At 39.0% G+C, this 20,335-nt stretch overlaps 1 protein-coding gene across 5 annotated transcripts in view; it reads right to left on the bottom strand.

Annotated features, from left to right (window-relative positions):
- Positions 1-20,335, bottom strand: part of CACNA1C (calcium voltage-gated channel subunit alpha1 C) — a 1,037,023-nt gene that overhangs the window by 359,121 nt on the left and 657,567 nt on the right. For all 5 annotated transcript variants that reach the window (XM_072650128.1, XM_072650131.1, XM_072650129.1 and 2 more), the window contains one exon: positions 3,184-3,323. In XM_072650128.1, coding sequence (XP_072506229.1) covers positions 3,184-3,323 — 140 coding nt within the window. The remainder of the gene's footprint in view (positions 1-3,183; positions 3,324-20,335) is intronic.

Here is a 20,335-nt window from a genome sequence, read left to right as displayed (position 1 = left end):
GGGTGACGGGCTACAGACCTGCCAAATGGTACTTGATTCTGTACCCAGTGCCAGTGCAAGGGGTCCCCTGGAATCTCTTTATCACCAGGTATTCAGCCTCTTTACAATCCCTATGGTTTGGGTGCTTCTTGTGCTCTCTCTGCTGCTATAGCTGCCACTCTCCTGACTGACTTTCATGACAGTGTCCACAGGGCTCTCTTTTCTATCCTCCTAAGCTGCTCTGGGCTAGAAAAATGACTCACTGTGACTTTTTGTAGACTTTCCTGTTTAGGATTTGATTTGGGATGGTCTGTGGATGTTTTATAGGAGAAGTTTTGAGGGAAGTTTGCTACCATCTTAACTTCACCCTCTTCAAGTCCCAGTTTTGACTTTTTACTCTGACTCTCTCTCTCTCTCTCTCTCCCTCTCTCTCTCACATCTCCCTGGAAAAGGATCACTTGATCTCTCAGTGCTCTAGTCTAATCAATTCTCTAAGACATTAATTTGCAGAGAAGGTGCCAACCTGTATTGATAAGGAGAATTTCTTTTCTTGGGCGTTCTCTAAAGTGATGATGTCACAGATTCAATAAAAAAATAACAGCTCATATTTATGTAGCACTTTAAGGTTTAGGGAGCATTTTCCTCTCAATAGCCCAATGAAACAGGCAGGACCCAGTATTTCTATTCCTGTTCTATAGGTGAAAAAACTGAGACAGAGAGATTTCAGTGAATTGTGCAGCATCACATAGCTAGTGTCAAAACTTGTCTCAGAGGATAATTGTGAAAAAAGCACTTGATATATCTTAAAATATCATACAAATAATCCATATATCCTAGACTTCAAACCCTGGGATTCTAACTTTAAGGTCTGAAAGGAGGATGTGGAAGGATTCTTTTACAAAGCAAATTATCAATATCAAAGTTCACCTAGGGGAAAGAAGGTCAAGAACATCAAGGAAAATATGAAAAAAAAGAAGACTGCAGGAGGACTAGCATCACCAGTTCTTAAACTCTATTATAAAACAGCAATCAAAAATGTTTAATTACTAGTTAAAAAAATACAAGTTGATCAATGGAACAGATTAGATAAACAAGATCCAGAAATAAGTGAACATAGTAACTTAATATTCGATAAATCCAAAGATACTAATTATTGGAATAAGGGCTCCCATTTGACAAAAACTGGAAGTTAGGTCAGCAGAAATTAGGTTTAGACCAACCTCTTGTACTATGTACCATAATTAGTTCCAAATGGCTATATGTCTTAAATATAAAAGATGACATTATAGAGAGAGGAGAGAGAGAGAGAGAGAGAGAGAGAGAGAGAGAGAGAGAGAGAGAGAGAGAGAGAGAGAGAGAGAGAGAGAGAAGAGAGAATAAGAGAGAGAGGGAGAGGAAGAGAGAGAGAAAGGGAGAGGGAGAGAGAGAGAGAGAGAGAAATGGAAGAGGATATTTTGTATGATTATGGTCTAGGGAGAAGATTTTACAGGATAGAGGTGACTATAGAAGTTAAAATGTATAATTTCAATATAAAATTGAAAAGGTTTTGTATGAAGAAAATCAATGAAGCTAGAATTAGAAGCGGTTAATTTGGAAAAATTCACTGTAGCCAATATATCTGCCAAAGCTCTGACGTGCAGAATATATAGGGTATGAATAGGTGGTTTTCAAAAGGAATAGAAGCAATAGAGCACTATAAAAAATGTACTCTTGATCATGAACAACAAGAGGAACGCAAATAAAAACAACTCTGAGACTTCACCTTGTATCCATCACATTGCCAAATATAACAAAAGACAAAAATAGTAAATCTCAGAGGATCTGTGGGAAGACAGACACACTAATGTAGTATATTCATTTGGTATATTTTCTTAAAGCATATGTTGGTTTTTGTGAACAATCTGCACTGAAATGGGACAGGGCATATTGAGGAACATGTGCTTAGTCTACAGTTATTAAATTTTCCTTCTTTTTTGTCTGGCAGTGGGGTTGGAGTCTTGGATTTGAATCTGCCTCTGATACTCTGGGTTTTGGACCTCTGGCGAGGCACTACTTAATTTATCGGAGGCTGTTTCCTTATTTGTGAAGTGGAGATCCTATTACATACTTACTTCATAGGGTTGTTGCAGATATCAAATGAGCATTATCATATGTGAAGTTAACCTCAAAAAGCTATGTGATTCCCTCCTTCCTCAACTGCTTCCAGACTATTTCTTTTTTTCTTAGAAGCACAGCAAAAATTTCCTAAGGGTAGGTGCTCTTATTTTGGGGTCTATGAAGGTAAAAAAATTTGTATTTTAATATAATTGGTTTCCTTTGTAATCTTATATGTTTCAACTTATTCATTTAAAAACATTATTCTGAGGAGTCCATGAATATCACTAGATTAACAAAAAGGTCCATGATATAATAATGCAAAAAAATAAATAAATCCTTAGTTTAGAGGAAACCACTTATGTGCATAATTTGAAAGTGAATTGAATAACTGAATGAAGCTATACCCAAACAGTTCATGTTTGACTCATCCATACACTATAGGTTCCCACATGTCAGCAAGTGTGTGCAGACACGTGGATTGTCAAGGCTATAGTAACTCCTATTTATTTGACACTTTAAAGTTTACAAAGTACTTTCCTCACAGCAAATGTATAAGATATATAGTATGAATATTATCACATTCATTTGACTGAGAAGGAAGCAAGGATATCAGAGGATCACTAAGTGTCAGGATTGAGATCCAAACTCAAGTCTCCTGACTCTAGACCAAAGATTCTTTTCACTGTATCTCAAAGCCTCTTTAATGGAGCAAAGGTGTATGCAAATGAATCTGGAAGTTGGGAAAAGTCTATTGGAGGGGCAGGCAAGCAGGCATCAGGGAGAAGGGATAAAGAACACAAATGGAATGTCCTCTCACTTAGGGGACCCCTAGATTTCACAAAAGGACACTCATGCTAAATTCCATAGACTGAATATCCTAGGAAAGGTAACCCCTTCCTGTATGGAACAAGATCAGCTAATCCCTCTCTCTTTAGCCTGTATTCTAGAAATTTAACCCTCCTTCTCCCTCGTCTTCAAGCATCAGGTGGTTTCTATTGAGTCCTCTAATTTTATTCAGAAACCCAATGCACTGGTAGACTAGTCGGAAAGAAACAGAAGGCAAAGAGAAGAAAAAAGGTGTGTGTATGGTGGTGGGGGGATACTCACCCTACTACCACAATTATAAAATCTAGTAAATTCCAACCGTTGCGGAGGTAAGCATTGGGGTGAAAGAGAAGTCCATATGCTATTACTTTTAAAAATGCTTCCACTGTAAAAATGATGAGAAAGAGATATTCCACTCGTTCCTGGAGAAAAGGAAACAAAAAAGGAGAAACAGAAACACAGTAGTTAATTTGGGGTCTTGCAAAATACTGAACCAGCAGTGACCACTTGTGCACTTATGTATTACTTTCCATCACATAAAGCACTTTTCACACAAGTATCACTCTTATTTTATGGATGATAAAATTGAAACTCAGAGAAGTTCACAATGACTTGTCCATTGTCACACAGTTAAGAAGGATAGGATTCAGGATTTGAACACAGGTCTCTTGTCTGTGAGTCCAGTTTGTTCTTTCTCGTATAACACAGCTGCCTCACAGCTGAGGTTTCACTTAGATCATAGGAGAGACATCTACCTAATTAATGGACCATCAAGGGTTTGGTACTAGGACCTGCTACCCACTAGATTTTATGACTTGAGAGGCCTATGGTCATAAACCTTTGAACAAAATATCAACCCTACTACAGGTTCATAGATTTAGAACTGGAAGGAAACTTGGAAGTCATCTAGTTCCATACACTCATTTTAGAGATGAAGGAAACTTAGGCCTGGAAAGGTGAAATGGCTTGCCCAAAGACTTGGATCCAGATTCCCTAACTCTAGCACTCTCTGTGGCCTGTTGAGCTGTCTTACAACTTTACTTTATTTCTTGCAGACTTTTCTGTCCTCAATAGTCTCCAGGTAAAATGGTAAGGCATTTTATCAAGGTAAGTATCAAGTGTCAAGGTAAGGAAATTAGATCACGCCTTTGGGACTATAATACCTGGATTAGTTATCAGTAAACACCCAATGGAGGACTTATTGACCCTCAATGACAGCAAGATCTTGAATCTTGAAGGGAATATATGATAGGGTCTAGAGTCTATCAAGGCCTTAATCTTTATGGTGTCATGTCCTCTTTGGTCATTTGGAGAAGCCCACAGACCTCTTCTCAGAATCTTTTTAAATGCACAAAACAAAACACACAGCATTACCAATAAAACCAAAAGTTTATGGAAATAAAGATGTACATTATGTTTTCCTCCCCAAGTTTATGGACTCTCCTGTATTCTCTCCATGGTCCAAGGGGAGAGCAGAAGTGATGTACCAGGACGGAGGAAAGGGGACAATGAGGAGGAGGAGAATAAACCTTTGTTTATTTCAGCTCTCCCGAGGTCTTGGGGAGGTATTCACATATTTTACCCACATGAGAGATCTAAAAGCATGTAAAGATAATCTGAGAAATATAAAAACACAATCTCATAGCAGCGATGGGAATCAACATCCTGCTTGGCTAAATAAGCTGGCCTTGGAATTTAAAATTTCAGTGTTCAGAGTCAAGGACTTTTGGTTAGGGTTTACTGGATAATCAGCACTTCCTGGGTGGACAGAAATCCAGGGTAAGGTGAAGTATTGGAAAAGTCCTGAATCTATGAGTGGGGTCTAAATACACATGCCTTTCTTTTTGCCACTGTCTGGGAAGGGCCTTCTTTAAAAAAAAAAATGCAGCCTGTGTCACTGGATGCCCATACTTAAAAAGGACAAAGTCTTTGGCTCAATTAGAGTAAAAAGTCTGTGGCTGATTCACTTGTTTCCCTCACAGCTCTTAATTGCTTTTCGCCAATTTCTCTCTTTCAATGCAGAGGTTTAATGGCCCCCACTCCTTGTTTGCTACCATGACATCTTCATGCATCACTGCCTCCTGAATGAGGAACTTCATCCTGTCTCTCTGCTAGAGCCACAAAATGTCAGCTTGTCCTGAATTCCTGCTGCTGCTCTCTTCCGCATTACTCTGCTATGTGCCCACAGGGACTGAATCATGATGCCCACAGGGATAGCCACATGGAGGTGGAACCCAAGAGCTGCATCCACCCACCACAGCTCAGTCAGGGAGAAGGGAGATCAGGGATGGCCACCTCATTGTAACAACACTCGGTGAAGACACCTCCCTGATTGCTTCATTTTCACCACACTTTCTTTCCCTGGACATAACACCAGGATTCAATGCATTAGACAGCCAAGAGAGTCAGAAATGTATGGAATGTGAGGGTGGTTATGGTTAGCATCATACCCACCCATTATGTTTCTCTTTTAAAAACTTAATTTTTTTCAATGAATAAAAATTTCTTTTTTCTCTCCTCCATTTTCCTCTCCCACATGGGAGGAAAAAACCAACCAAAAATAAAATCCCAGTAATAAATATTCATAGCCTAGCAAAAAATATTCCTGCATTGACCAATCAGTCAGTAAATACTTATTAAGCCCCTTCCAAGTACTGGGGATACAAAGAAGGGTAAAAGACAGCCCTTGCTCTCAAGGATCTTACAATTCAATGGGAGAGACAGCATGCAAATAGCTATGTACAAACAAGCTACATACAGGACAAGTTATGTTCTTTGTATAGGATTCCATCTTGCCATTTAATGGTGGGGTGATAGAATCATCCTTTGATGGGTACGTTCCAGCAACAAATATCCTTTCTATGGAATGGTTTTATTTGAGTGAAACCTGGTTAAAATGAATTTCAAAGACCAGTAGAAGGGAAGGAAATGTCACAGAGGAACAGGATACAGCCAAATGTAGGTATGCAAACATGGAGGGTATGCAGTTGTCTGACCTTCAAACCCTACGCTGCTGCCATTAAATTCAGGTAAACAAAGCTATGCAGATGCTGGAGTAGGGGGGATCCTACAGTAGCTTGGGACTTGTCATTTTAAGTAGAATGTATACACACAGGGCAACACAGCCAGTAGTATGGGGTCAGCTACATTCCATTATCACCTTAGGAAAGTGAGGAGAATCCACATATAATAGAGAGTGTCAGAGTTTCACTGATGTTGGTAGAAATGTGATGTGTGGGGAGGAGGGACAAACTTCAATTGATATTCCCGATATTGTTAAATTCCCCAGATTCATTCCAATTCAACTGAACACACATTTAGGTTTCAACAGTTAGGTTTTAGGGAAGAAACAAAGTCAGGGTAAGACATAGACCTTGCTTTCATAGCGTTAACATTCTTGTATAGGTATAGGAGATGAATACAAATAGCTATGACATACACTCAGTGACTTCAGCTCAATCACAGTTCAACAGTTTTCACCTTATGTAATGAGCTCTTACATAATGGCAAGTGATCTGCGTATCCACAGCATTTGCTTCTCAGCCTTATCTTTTTCCTGGACACCAGGAGCTTTTAACCTTATTCTTTGTCAAAGAGATGGCATTACAGGCTTTCAGTGAGTGACAGAGGGGTAGGATTCAGTCAATGCCTGGCGAAGAAAGTGGTCCACACAGGCAATTTAGGTCAGCTAAGTTGTTGATCTTTCTACTTTTGGCCAAACTCACAATTGTCTAGGAATATCTTTGATCTTCATGAATGTCTCATACTGAAAAGATTTCACTTATCATGGGAATTTGCCTTCTGGTTAGGAATTATGGCACTCTGCTTGGAATCATAGGATTTTAGATTTAGAAGGGAGCTTGGAGATTTTGTTGCCATTGGGCTAGTTTTATATTCAGAAAACTGAAGCTGGGTGAGGGTGTTTAACATCATGTATTAAATCCATGGCACAGCCAGGTTCGGAACCTAGATCTTGTGACTCCAAGGCCAGGGTCCTTTCTAATTACTTCCACCTTAGTTACTGGTGAAATATGCAAAAAGTATCATTACCCTTTCATCCCTCCAAAGATGACAGGGGTATACAACCTTCATTTCCTAAGGGAACAAAAGTCTCCAGACCTGAGGTGAAGCAAGGCATTTAGAATCAGACAAGAGGAGGCCTTGGGCAATGTGTTTAGGAAGGAAGTTATGTTCCATCAGTGGATCAAGTAATCTAGGTTTCCTGTGTGAACAGGCTGACCCTCTGGTGCAGACAACTACTAATAACTTTGACCTTGGAAGCTAGAGGAGTTCATGTGTCATGCTCCAGATAAATAGTAAAACAACATTGTTGACTCTGGTCTCCTGCCAACATGTGTTATGTTGCTACAGAGGGATTTACACAAAGTTGAGGAATAATAATGGGGTAGTTTTTTAAAAACTAAAGTTGACTTTTAGAACCATTTAATATCTTCCCCAGGCCACTGCTTATCAGATATATATTAGGAAAGAATTGGGATCTTTACATTTTTATGTCTGGCATTATACTGGTAGAAAGGGAAGTAGGATCAACCAATCACTAAGCATTTATTAAGTGGCTACTCTATGCCCGGCACTATTAATCACTCAGAATATAAAAACACAAAGGGTCAAAATATATACAAAATACATAAAATAAAATTGGGAGGTATTGAAAATTGGGGATCAGGAAAGTCGACCTGAATCTTGAAGGAAATGAATGATTCTAAGAGGTGAAGAGCGAGTGCATTTATAGGCCTGGGAGTCAGTCGGAGAAAAGATAGCTAGAGATGTGAGATGCAGGGCTGTGTAAGAGAAGCAGTATGGAGAAATATGGATTAAGGCTGTAAAGGTTGGCAGAAGCAAAGCTGCAAGTGGCTTTTCATGCAAAACAGAGTTTATCTGACCTTTGAGGTAATGGGGAGCCAGTGGAGTTTATTGAGGATGGTCAGGCCCATGCCTTAAGAAAATAATTTTGGGCTGGGGGGAGGAGAAAGGGAGAAATGGAATGGGACAAACTATCACTCATAAAAGACATAAGAAAAATCTTTTTCAATGGAGGAGAAAAGGGAGGAGGTGAGAGGGAAAAGTAAAGTTTGTTCTCTTCACATATGGCTTAAGGAGGGAATAACATGCTCACTAAATTGGGTATGAAAATATATCTTACACTACAGGAAAGTAGGGAAAAGGGGACAAGTGGGGTGAGGGGGATGACAGAAGGGAAGGCAAATGGGAGAAGGGAGTAATTGGAAATAAACACTTTTGGGGAGGGACAAGGTCAAATGAGAGAACAGAATAAATGGGGGACAGGGTAGGATGGAGGGAAATATAGTTAGTCTTACACAACATGACTATTATGGAAGTCTTTTTCAAAATGACATATATAGCCTATATTGAATTGCTTGCCTTCTCAGTGGGGATGGGTGGGGAGGCAGAGAGGGAGAGAAGCTGGAGTTCAAAGCCGTAGAAACGGATGTTGAGAATTATTATTGCATATAACTGGGAAATAAAAAACACAGGTAATGAGGTAGAGAAATTTATCTTGCCCTACAAAAAAAGAGAGAAGATGGGGATAAGGGAAGGGTGGGGTGTGATAGAAAGAAGGGCTCATTGAGGAGGGGTAATCAGAGTGCATGGTGTTATGGGGTGGGGAGAGGGGAGAGACAGGGAGAAAAACTGGAACTCAAAATTTTGTGGAAATGAATGTTGAAATCTAAAAATAAATAAACAAAATTATTAAAAAAAAAAGAAAAGAATTTTGGTAGCACTAGCAACTGGCAAATATAACTCCGACTAGCAGGGAAAGGAGGACTCCATTTGGGGTCCCCTTCTCATTCTAGCCTGATTTCATATCATTCAGTTTCACGTGTTTGTGCTTTAGCTATCCTGTACTACTTTCTACCCCAAAATATTTGCTGCAGTTTCCTGTGACTTAGTTAATACTGACTATGCCTAGAGCATCCTCTTTCTTACTCTTTGCCTGTTGAATTTCTATTCCCTTCCCCCCTTCAGACCCTTAAAGCCCACATGCTACCTCTTTCAATAAAGTCTTCTCTGATGCAGTTGGCAAGCCTTACATAATACTTTGTTTTGTACTTTTATTTTTGAGGTGGAAAGGGTTAAGTGACTTGCCCAAGGTCACACAGCTAGTAGGTGTTAAGTGATTGAGACTGGATTTGAACTCAGATCCTCCTGACTCCAGGGCTGGTATTCTATTCACTGCACCACTTAGCTGCTCCCTTTGTGCTTTTCTTCTTTCGTTGTTTCTTTGTTACTTTGTGTCTTTCTTTGCTTCCTTCCTTCCTTCCTTCCTTCCTTCCTTCCTTCCTTCCTTCCTTCCTTCCTTCCTTCCTTCCTTCCTTCCTTCCTTCCTTTTGTTTTGTACTTTTAAAATGTACTTATTGTGTGAATATTTGTTGATTGACTGGCTGAGTGTATCATATCATGTATGTTGACGTCTTAGTGCTGAGGTGACTGAGATGTTACCTAGCTAAATTTGGCATCTCACCCAGAATTACAATGCTCTGCAAACAGCAGAGTTTTGATGGTTGTTTGTTTAAAGCCTAAGGCAAAAGAAGTAAATCAGTAGGAAAAACAAGGCATTCTGCTCATCTCAACTAATAGGAACACTAGAAACCAGTCTGTCTTCTGACTTCTGAATAAATTAGCCCCTTCCATTGCCATCTTCTAGTCATGAGTCATATCCCACCCATTCTCAGGGATCCCCTTGAAGTGACAACTACATTTACTTCCTTGTGTTAAAATCCCCAGTTCATTGTGTTCAACACCATACTCTAGAGTGCATATTTTGGGACTAGCATGGAGTTGGGGGTCATGAACATAATCAGTGTTCCTCTTCCCGTGAATTACTGGGTGATTCCATTGGTACTCTGCTTTCTAGGTTGTACTTGCTAATCTCTTGTGTAGTATCTGGCTTAGGAGTTGTTATGTGGAAAAATTATGACTTATTGATTAAATTAAGATCAAAGGATCGCCAGCTCCTTGGTCACAATGGAAAGAGGTGTTCTAGAATAAAATTTCACTCTACATTTATCATTCACTTATTTATTTATATGAAATGATAACTGACATCCTATTTTTCCATATGCTTCACGTGTATTTCTTCCTTTGAGACTAACAACAAACCTGTGATATAGGTTCTGTGGTGATTATCTTCCTCATTTTGAAGACAAGGAAACTGAGGCTTGGAGAAATTAAATGATTTGACCATGGTTACCTAGATTGTGTCAGAGGCATGATCTGAACCTAGGCCTTCCTGACTCCAAGTGCAACATACTAGCCACTAGAGCAGTGGTCAAAGTACAAATAGAAACCATACATCCCTGAGGGCTGCATAGTGGTTTAGAACACCACATGTTAGCATTATGTATGTCCTATTATATTTTCATTTATTTTGTTATATATTTCCCACTTACATTTTAATCTATTTCCCATTTCACTCTGCAGGGTTTCAGGCAGGCCATGGGGTTTGATAACTCATGGGTTAGATCACACTGCCTGCTCATGGGCATATTACAGTCAGGCCACATTCAACATTAGCCCTAAATTGAATATTTCACCTAACCAAGTACTAAGTCACCAATAATCAATGCATACAGTACACACACTGATAATGTATCTGTATAGCACAAAGAAAGATAAATGCAGATGGGGAAGCATGTATTATCAAACTCACACTTGAAGCCAGGAGACCCGGGTATGAATCGATTTAAACCAAGGGCAGATCACTTCATTACCATGATTCTCAATTTCTTCATCTATAAAATGAGAGTAGTGATACTCGCAGCAGGATATGGAAAGCTGGCCTCAGAATCAGGAAGACTCCGGTTCTCATGTCTGATACATGCCAACTGGACCCCCCTGGAGAAGTCACAAACTCTCAGCGCTTGCAGGCAACTCTCTAAGACTTCAGAGGTTTATTTCTTTCTCGTGTGATATGGGGTTGGTATATAGATGCATACTTATGTAATGTATGCATATGTATATGTATATATTTATATGCTATATAAATATGTAACATGTGTTATATATTCATACACATAAATATGTACTAAAGCACAGTAGTGACCCTGCTTTTAGGGTCAAAGTGTTTGGATTCCAGTTATGATAATGATGATAGCATTTATATCATGCTTTAAGGTTTACAAAGCATTTTTACAAATAACATCTCATTTCATTAATTTTTACTTTGTCCTAAATAATAGAATATTTCAACAGCCCACCCCCCACTCCAACCAGAAGACAGAGAGATGTTGTCCTTGCATGAGTATTCTTTGCCTTTGGAGGGAGGTGGTATCCCATTCTGGGTTTACATTTGTGGGAGAGATATAAGACATCCTGCTGTTTGACAAGGAGCTTCTGCTATATCCACCTGGCCGGAAGCACCACAACTGGAGATAAAAACAAATAACATTGTCTCAAAGGCCTCCTCCAGCTTAGCCTGTACACTTTTCTCTTTTTGGGAAGACGGGGCACCAGTAAACTGGTCTCTGCAGGATGCTGCTCTCCAAGTAACAGCCCTATTTCACTCTTTATCATGCTTTGAGATATTTTTTCCCCCTCCTTTTATTTCTGAGGTGGAAGGGGTCATTTTAGATCAAATGTGTACAGCCAGAAAAGGTAAGCCTATCATGTAGCAAAAATAAGCGATAACAAATAGCCAGCCTAAATACTTCACTGGCATCCACAAAATACTAAATGAAACAGAGAAAGGTTTAGTTGTTTGGGGGTAGACCCTTTATGAAGGCATCATGGCAGGACAAAGACAGGAATAGCACAGGAGGAGAAGGCTTTGGGAATCTGCAAAGTGTGCAAAGTGCACATGGATGAGATTGGAGATCCTGCAAAGTGCCAAAGTAGGGGAAAGAGTGAGGATGGTTACTATGTCTGACGGGCAGCCTCTGTTATCTCATGACCCTTGCGTTGTGGCTCAGATTTTGGAAGACAGTTTGGTCACTGGATGAAGACAGGACATAGATTTGTAGAATGTTAGTACTGGAATAAACCTTTAGAGATCATCTAGTCCAATTGCCTCCTTTTACACAAAAGAAAATGGAACCTCTGAGTAACGATTCAGATCTAAGTCTTTTGACTCCAAGGCTGGGGTTCTTTGCACTACATTGATGAGAGGGGAGAGTCTGCCTTTATCTCCTTTTTCTGTTCTCCCCCTACCCTGCTAATTCTCCCCCTCTCACATAGTATTATCTCAGAAAGGGAACAAGTGGGAGCTAGAAAGAGAACAGAAATTTTATTTTGACTTTATTTGGATGGAGTATAAATGGTTCCGGAACAAGTAGTATGATCTATTGGATGAAGTTCCAGCTTTGGAGTAAGATCAGGATTTAAGTTCTGTCTTGGATCTTCTAGCTATATGACCAGGGGTAAGTCATTTAGTTTCTCAATGTCCCAATCAACTGTTCAAGACTATAAGTTTCAGATGACGGGCTTATACACATTGGTTAAGAGAGTGTCTACACTGGGAATTCCCTATACAGCCCCAATGTTCAAGAGACTGTCATCACCTTGACCAGCATCTCTATTCTTCCTTCTTCTTGTATTTATCCCACTGACATTTTATCTTTGACCAACTTTACTGACCAATTGGGTGTCATATAGCTATGTTCAGTTCTGCTGAGATAGAGAAGGTATGAGTGCCAAAAGAGAAGAAGAAATGGTTCTTTGTCTCCTTTTATCTTGCAGTGCCTGAGATAGATGCTTTTTGAATATTGTGGTCTCAGGTTAGATCTAGAGAAAGAAGCCTGAAATTCTGATCAGAAGGTAAAGGAGGTAATGCTTTTAAAAATCTGTCATTACTACACTCAATATTGTCAAATACAAGAATACAATTTGCGCTGAAACTTCAGTAAGATTCTTAAAGGGGTAGGCAGTGCCAGAGGTTTTAAGTAGGAGGCAACTCATGTGTTAGGTTTTGAAGGAAGGAATGAATTTATTTCACATTTGGAGACAGAGGGCAGCATGAGAATGAGGGATGGAAAATAGTTCAGGTTAGAATGTAGAAAATACATAGTTTTGGTAATTTAACGTAAAGCTGGAAGTTGGAACCAGATTGTAGGGAACTCTTTGCATTGCACTACATATAATGTCATTTAATACTTAAAACAACCTTATGAGGGAGATAGTACAGATATTCTTTTTCTCATTCTATAGAAGAAACAGGCACAGAGTAGTTAAGTAATTTGCCTATGATCACATGATTCAGAAGTATCACATTCGGGAAGGTTAGGAATATCACACCAAATTAGGAACCATATCAAAATTTCTGATGGATAATTAAGTGAATTCAGTACATGTTCAAGCACAACATGCTTTGCCCCAGCAAAGGACATATAAGTGTTTCAGGAAGAGTAATCTGACAGCAGTATGTTGGATGAATTTCAGGAGGGAAGACTAGAAGGGATTATTGCGGAATCTTACATTCATGATTTTAGTAGGGACGGAAAGGACACAGCTGAGATATTGGGAAGAAAGAATGAATGGGACCTGGTAGCTGAGTGGAGGAGGAAGAGGAGAAGGTAAGGATGACTATGAGGCTTTGAGTCTGGGTAACTTAGAAAGTAAAAGCACCAGTAATAGAAATAGGGAAGTCTAAAGGAAGAATTCATTTGTGAGAGAAGAAATTTGCTTTGAGACCTATTGAGTTTTGAGTTATGGCAAAATATTCTGATAGAAATGTCTAATCAGAAAAGGTAATATCAGAAGCAAATTAGTGGAGCAAGAAAAAAATTAACTATCAGATCTATGGATTGGAGATGACTTCATGACCAGACAAGAGAAAGAGAAGTTCACAGGAGGTAAAATAGATATTTTTTTCTCACATAAATTAAGGTTTGGCAGAAACAAAAAAAAATGCAGCAAGTTTCTCTGATAACACAGCAATACTGCTATTAAGTCAATAATCTAAGGAGATCAGAGGAAAAGGAAAAGGATTCCTATGTACAAACATATTTATAACAACTCTTTTTATGGTGGCAAAAGAATGGAAAAGTGAGGGGATGTTCACCATTTGGGGAATGGATGAAAAAATATGGTACATCAATATGATGGAACACCATTGTGCTGAAAGAAATGATAGAGGGATAGGTTTCAGAAAAACCTGAAAAGACTTATATGAACTAATGCAAAGTGAAGTGTGTAGAATGAGAAGAACAACCTACATAGTGACAGCAATACTGCAAAGATAATCAATTGTGAAAGATTTAGCAACTTTGATCAATAAAATGATCCCCCACAACTTGAAAAGACTCATGATGTAAAATGCTAACCACTTCTAGATAGAGAACTGATGAACTCAGAATGCAGATAACAGCATCTGTTTTCCTTTCTTCATTTTTCTTGCTTTTTTGGGGGAGAGAGGGGAGATGGGAACATGGCTAATGTGGAAATGTGTTGCATGACTTCATATTTTTAATGTGTATTGCATCTCTTGCCTTTCTAATGGTTGGGAAAGGGGGTGAAGGGAAGGAGAGAATTTGAAACTGAAAATAAAAATAAAATTTAAAAAATGTATTATATGTAGGGAACTGAAATCAACCAAACAAGAACTGAAATCAAATAAACAAGAATAAGACCCGTTCTCCCGTTGATAAATGGTCAAAAGACATGAATAGGCAGTTTTCAGGTCATCTTAATACTCTTACTAACTACTTCATAAGTTTGCTGTAGGTAAAATATTTTCTAAATTTTGAAGTGCTACATAAAGATATATCGACTTTTTCTTACTCTTCCTCCTATTATTATAGTTATATTATAAAAATTGGAGATGGGGACTAGACTTGTGATTTCATTGCCGTAGTTAAGTCCTAGACTAGGAAATTCCCTCTTCTAATGTGGGATAACACATTTTTTTTTTTTTTTATAACTTCTAGTCTTCGAGAGTTGCTATGGCAGCAAGAGGTTACATGCTCACCTGGGGTTACCCAACCATTATGTCAGAGGTTGGGCTACCTGGCTCCAAGCGTGTTTTTAATTCGCTAGATACTGTTTAATAACCTGCACCCCCTTCTTACACCTTATACTCCTACCTCCACCCCCATGGACTCTGCCATCCAGTGACACTACCTTCTTTGCTATTCCTCATAAAAGAAATCATTTTCCTTGGCTGTTCCAATGGTGGGAATTCTTTCCCTCCTCATCGCCATTTCTTTGGCTTCCTTCAGGTCCCAGCTAAAATCCCGTTTTCTACAGGAAGCCTTTTCCAACCCCCCTTACTTCTAGTGTTTTCCCTCTGTTATTTCAGATTTATCCAGTATATATAGCTTGTTTATACATAGTCCTTTACATGTTGAAGTTCAGCGGCATATATAATGAGAAGACATAAGGCATTAAACTCTGGGTGTTATGTAGGTGGAGATGTTGTCTCTGGCTCCCTGCTTCCCTCCAGTGGCTGTTTGATAAATTACCCTAACCCTAACCTAGCTTAATTCCTAGCCTGAAGACAGTCCCTTAGGCTGCCTTGCCCACAGAATAAACTATAAATTCTTAGGATTTAGCATTTTAGGACCCGTTCCAACTTATTTGAACCTGCCTTTACAGCAGAGCTGCACAGCTTGGCAGTAGGTAAGGGCCAAAATTAAAGTAGGCTAAACTTATTCGGCCCGCAGATAGGTCTTTCGTGGCTCACTTTTCAAGTAAAGGCATAATTAATGATTAAACTATTTTGCAAATAAACCATATTTAAAAAGGGAAAAATTCAATTAATATCAACTAATTGCACTTATTATTTAAGATATTATTTATTATGAAATCGGTCCTCTCAAGACTAGAGATAGACTGACGATGTTGGTTGCCGTGTGACAAACAGTAGAGCGAATCCAGTGGCAACCCACCTGCCAGTTACGTGATGGGCACAACAGTGACCAGTGGAAGGTGAATTAAGCAGGGCACAGATAAAGCACTCGTTGCAGCTTTACTTTCTTTTACATTCTCTACATTTTTCACAGGTTGCCCCAAATCCTTTGGTGAGCCTCATGTTGTACAGGTCTACTTTACAGTCTTATCCCACATTATTCTTTGGTCCAGCCACACTAAAGTATTGATGTCCTAACATCACATTCTATCCTCTTCTGCTTCTATACATTTTGCTTTATTTCCTGAAATTCCCTGTTCCCCTCATTTCCTATCTCAGGCTGCCAAAATTTTCTACTAATCACTCAACATCCATTTCAAATGCCACCCTCTGTAGGAAGCCTTCCTTGTCCCCACCCCACCCCCCAATTGTAAATAATCTTTCTTTCTATCCCCATAATTCTTTTAGCCCCTCATAACTTACTTATTCATTTAATCTGTTCTAGCTTACATTATAGTTATTCATGTTAGTGTCTTATAAAACTATAAGTTTCTTGAATTGTCTTATTAAATTTTGTATCCCCTATAATGTCTACCTTCAAATCAATTCAATTCCATTCAACAAGCATTTATTAAACACCTTCTTTTTGCCAGAAACTGCCTTTGCCTTTATGGAGTTTATTTCTATCAGCAAGAAACAACACATATAGAGATAAGTAAATAAAAGAATTGTAAAATAAATACTGAGTAATGAGGGAGGGTGGGACGTAGAGCAGTAACAACTCAGGGAAAGTCAAGAAGGATACAGGAGACATTTTACACACAGTAGGCATTTAAGCAAAGCATTCTGTGAACCCTTAGATGCTATAAATGTGAATTATTGTTATCATCATAACAGCAAATATCTATGGATTTGAGTTGTTCTGGGGCTGTATCTGTGACTCTACACCCAAGCCCCTCCCCTCTACTTATACACCCTGTAATCAGTATTCCCAAGCAGCCTCTTCGGCTGATGTCCTAAAGCATCACTCTCCTTTCAGCACTGCTTACGGTGCATTGGCAGATACACAGTGGCATCATCTATTCAGTCTTTTTAAAAGCCAACAGGCAAGGAAATGAATGCACATCAGCTGTAACTCAGACACACTTCACATATGGCAGGGAGACGTTAGAGTTGGCACTGTGTTCTGCAGTAGCAAAAATCACATCAGGTTGCTGAGTTCCTCCAGAATGGAGATGCTTGGGGAACTATAAATGTGAATTGCCCAAATGGTATGCATTTAATGCCTCTAAAACACTATTTACTTTCACATCCAAGTCTCCTTTCTAGTGGAGATATCTCAGTGGAGATCTATCACCGGATCTGGAGTCAGGAAGACCTGAATTCAAATTCCTCCCCAGAAACTTACTAGCTTGGTGGCTTAGGCAAGTCACTCAGCTTGGCCTACCTGAGTTTCCTTATCCATAAAATGAATATAATAGGCACCTCCCTCCCAGGATTGTTGTGAGGACAAGATGAGATAATATTTCTAAAATGCACTGCAAACTTTAAAGTACTGTAAAAATACTAGCTATTATTATACTACCTACTGCCACTCCACCCCAGCTCTACTTTCTGCCTTAGTTTTTCCCATGACACGATATTCGGATACTATCTTAAATAGTGTGGAAATACAGCAAGCTTGCTGGAATTAAGTCTGTATATTCATAGGGCTACAGACTGGACCTATAATTTCAACAGTGTGGGAAATTCCCTGGTGAAGAAACTCCTTCAACCACTGTAAGCCAGCCTTGTCTCTGTAGCTTTCTCTGTAGTCAGTGACTTGCTCAAGGTCACACAGCCAATATTTATCAGAGTTAGGACTTGAACCTAGGGCTTCCTGGCTCTAAGATTCGCTCTCTCTCCACCATGCCATCCTACCTTTCTATATGTACATATGTAATACATGTATCTAAACATATCTTAGAATCATATCTGAATGAGATCATCTAGTCTAGTGCCTTCATTTTTAGAAATGACAAAATTGAGGCTCAAGTAGGTGAGTAGCTCTAATAATCCACAGATCTGTAATTTTGTCAAATTAGATATTCATTCCACCCATAAAGCCTGAAATTCATCTACAACTTAGTAGATAGTCTTTGAGAAATGATGTGACCACAAAATCCAGCAGATTCCAGAAAATCTGGAGATAAGTATCTCCAAACGTAGGCCTTTTCTGTCCCCAGTTTTTTCCCCCTTGCCTTCTGGGATGACCTTCTATCTACTCTGTAGAGATCTGCTAGGTAGGATGTTAGTTACATATTATCTTCCCCATTAGAATGTAAGCTCCTTGTGATCAGGAACAATTTTTGCCCTTTTTTCTATCTCCAGTGTTTAACTCAGTACCTGGCACACAGTAAATGCTAAAATAGCGCTTGCTAACCAAAAAACTGACAATAGATATGATACTCAAAGTAGTAGTAATTCTATAATGATTGGAAAGACCTCATATTTAAAAAGCCTATTTTTTTCTAAGTATGCTTATCTTTCCCGATCATCTCAGCCTGCTTTTTCCCAAACTATAGCACATTTGGATAGTAAAGGATGGCACACTGCTTTATATTATGGTTATCCAGCTTCACCTTTCCTAAACTGCAAATTCTTTGAGGTCGGGGAAATACATATTCTTTCCTAAAGTTCTTTGTTATTGTTTTTTTAATTGATGCCACAGATCTATAATCTATATCACACTTACTTCCTAATATACCCCTTGCCCCCATCTTACCCTGCTTTATATAAAGAAAAACAGCAGCCACACCTGAGAGTGTATGTCATATTCTGTACCCTCCCCTTTCTCCCAGTAGGAGAGATATGTGTTTCATCCTCTTTTCCCCAGAGCCAGGATTTTTCATTGCAATTAATTTAATCTCTGCTGCCTTTGATGTTGTTTTCATGTTCAGTGTTGTCATTGCCCACACAGCTTTAAGCACAATGTCTTGAATATGGTAAACACTTAATAAATCCATAATAGATGCAAACAAACACAAATAATTAAGTGAACTTAAAATAAATAAAATATCACATCAAACCATTATCATTTAACAAAGTAGAAGAGGATGAATTAACAAACAACAAATTAGTAGAAAATGCTTTTGTTCTTTGACCTTTTCCAGGTCTGTCTGAAATTCATCTGCACTTGGTTTTGCTTCTTTTCCCAGCAAATATTTTTTAAAGAGAAAAAAAAAATCTGTAACTTAAGGACCTTCAAAGAGCCCTTTTCTCACCCCATCTTTTCCACTAGATTACGGGTAAGCATCGTGAATTCTTTAGAAGGGGAAACTAGAGTAAAGCTGAAGGAAGGAAGTAGACGAAGGACAACTGCCAAGGGTATGAGAACCCTAGAATGAGTCTCTGAGCCCCAAATTTGTTGAATGCATCCCTCTGTATAGTTGATTACATCTGCTGATAACCAGAGCCAAGAAGTATCTAGGGCAGAGCTAGTTCAGAATTATAGAACTGCAGAGTTGGAAGGAACCTTAGTCATCATCTATTCCAACCCCCTAATTTACAATCAATCAATCATTCAATACATATTTGCTACTATGGGCCAGACATCGTGCTCATTGCTAGAGGTATAAACCCCAAAGCAAAAACTATTGCTGCCCTCAGTGAGTTTACAGTGTAGCAGGGGGAGACAACATTTGCATATATAAGTATAAATAAAAGAGATGCAAGTTGATTTGTTGGAGGAAGGCATTAGGAACAAGGAAGAAAGGTCTCCTGTAGAAGGTGATGCTTGAACTGAGCCTTGAAGAAAATTAGAGACTATTAAGAGGTAGATAGGAGTGTTTATGGAGGGCAGTAAAGTGCAGTAGTGTTACCTTGGGCAAAAGTGTGACTTTGAGCAAGTCACTTAACCCTCTTGTCTCAGTTCCTCATCTGTAAAATGAGGTGGAGAAGGAAACGGCAAACCAAGAAAACCCCAAATGGGGTCATGAAGAGTCAGATACTTACTGAAAGGACTCAAGAAGAAGAAGAAGAAATCAAGTGCAATAAGGATGGACAGGACCAGATTGTGAAGGACTTTAAATACGAAAGAAAGGAATTTATATTTGATAAAAGAAAATACAGGGACTTACTGGCCTTAACTGGGAAGGAAAGTCATATAGGCAAATTTGCACTTTAAGAAAATCAGTTTGGCAGCTAGCTATGTGAAGGATGGATTAGAGAGGTGACCACCTTGAAGTGGGGATGCCAATGTAATAGTCCAGGTATGAAGTGATAGCAACCTGAGCTAAGTTGGTGGCTCTTTGATTCAAGAGAAAGGAACAGATGAGACAGATGTTGTGGAGGTAGAAACAAGATTTAGCAGCTGAGTTGATGTGTGGAATGCATAAGAATGAGGTATTGAAGGTGATCCCAAAGTTACAAATGAGTGACTGAAAAAAAATGTGGTATCCTCAGTGGAAATGAGAAGTTTAAATGAGGGATAGGTTTTTGGGGAAAGATAAGTTCAATTTTGAACATGTTGAGCTTGAAATGAAATCAGGATACCTGATTTGAAATGTGTAATAAGTGGATGAGGAGGAGGAATTAGAGTGCAGAAAATTGATGTGGGCTAGGAATAAAGAT

Source organism: Notamacropus eugenii, chromosome 3 (genome assembly GCF_028372415.1).
Source record: "Notamacropus eugenii isolate mMacEug1 chromosome 3, mMacEug1.pri_v2, whole genome shotgun sequence".
NCBI classification, from domain to species: domain Eukaryota; kingdom Metazoa; phylum Chordata; class Mammalia; order Diprotodontia; family Macropodidae; genus Notamacropus; species Notamacropus eugenii.
Note: the sequence above shows the minus strand (reverse complement) of the source record. Positions and strands in the feature narration are given on the sequence as shown.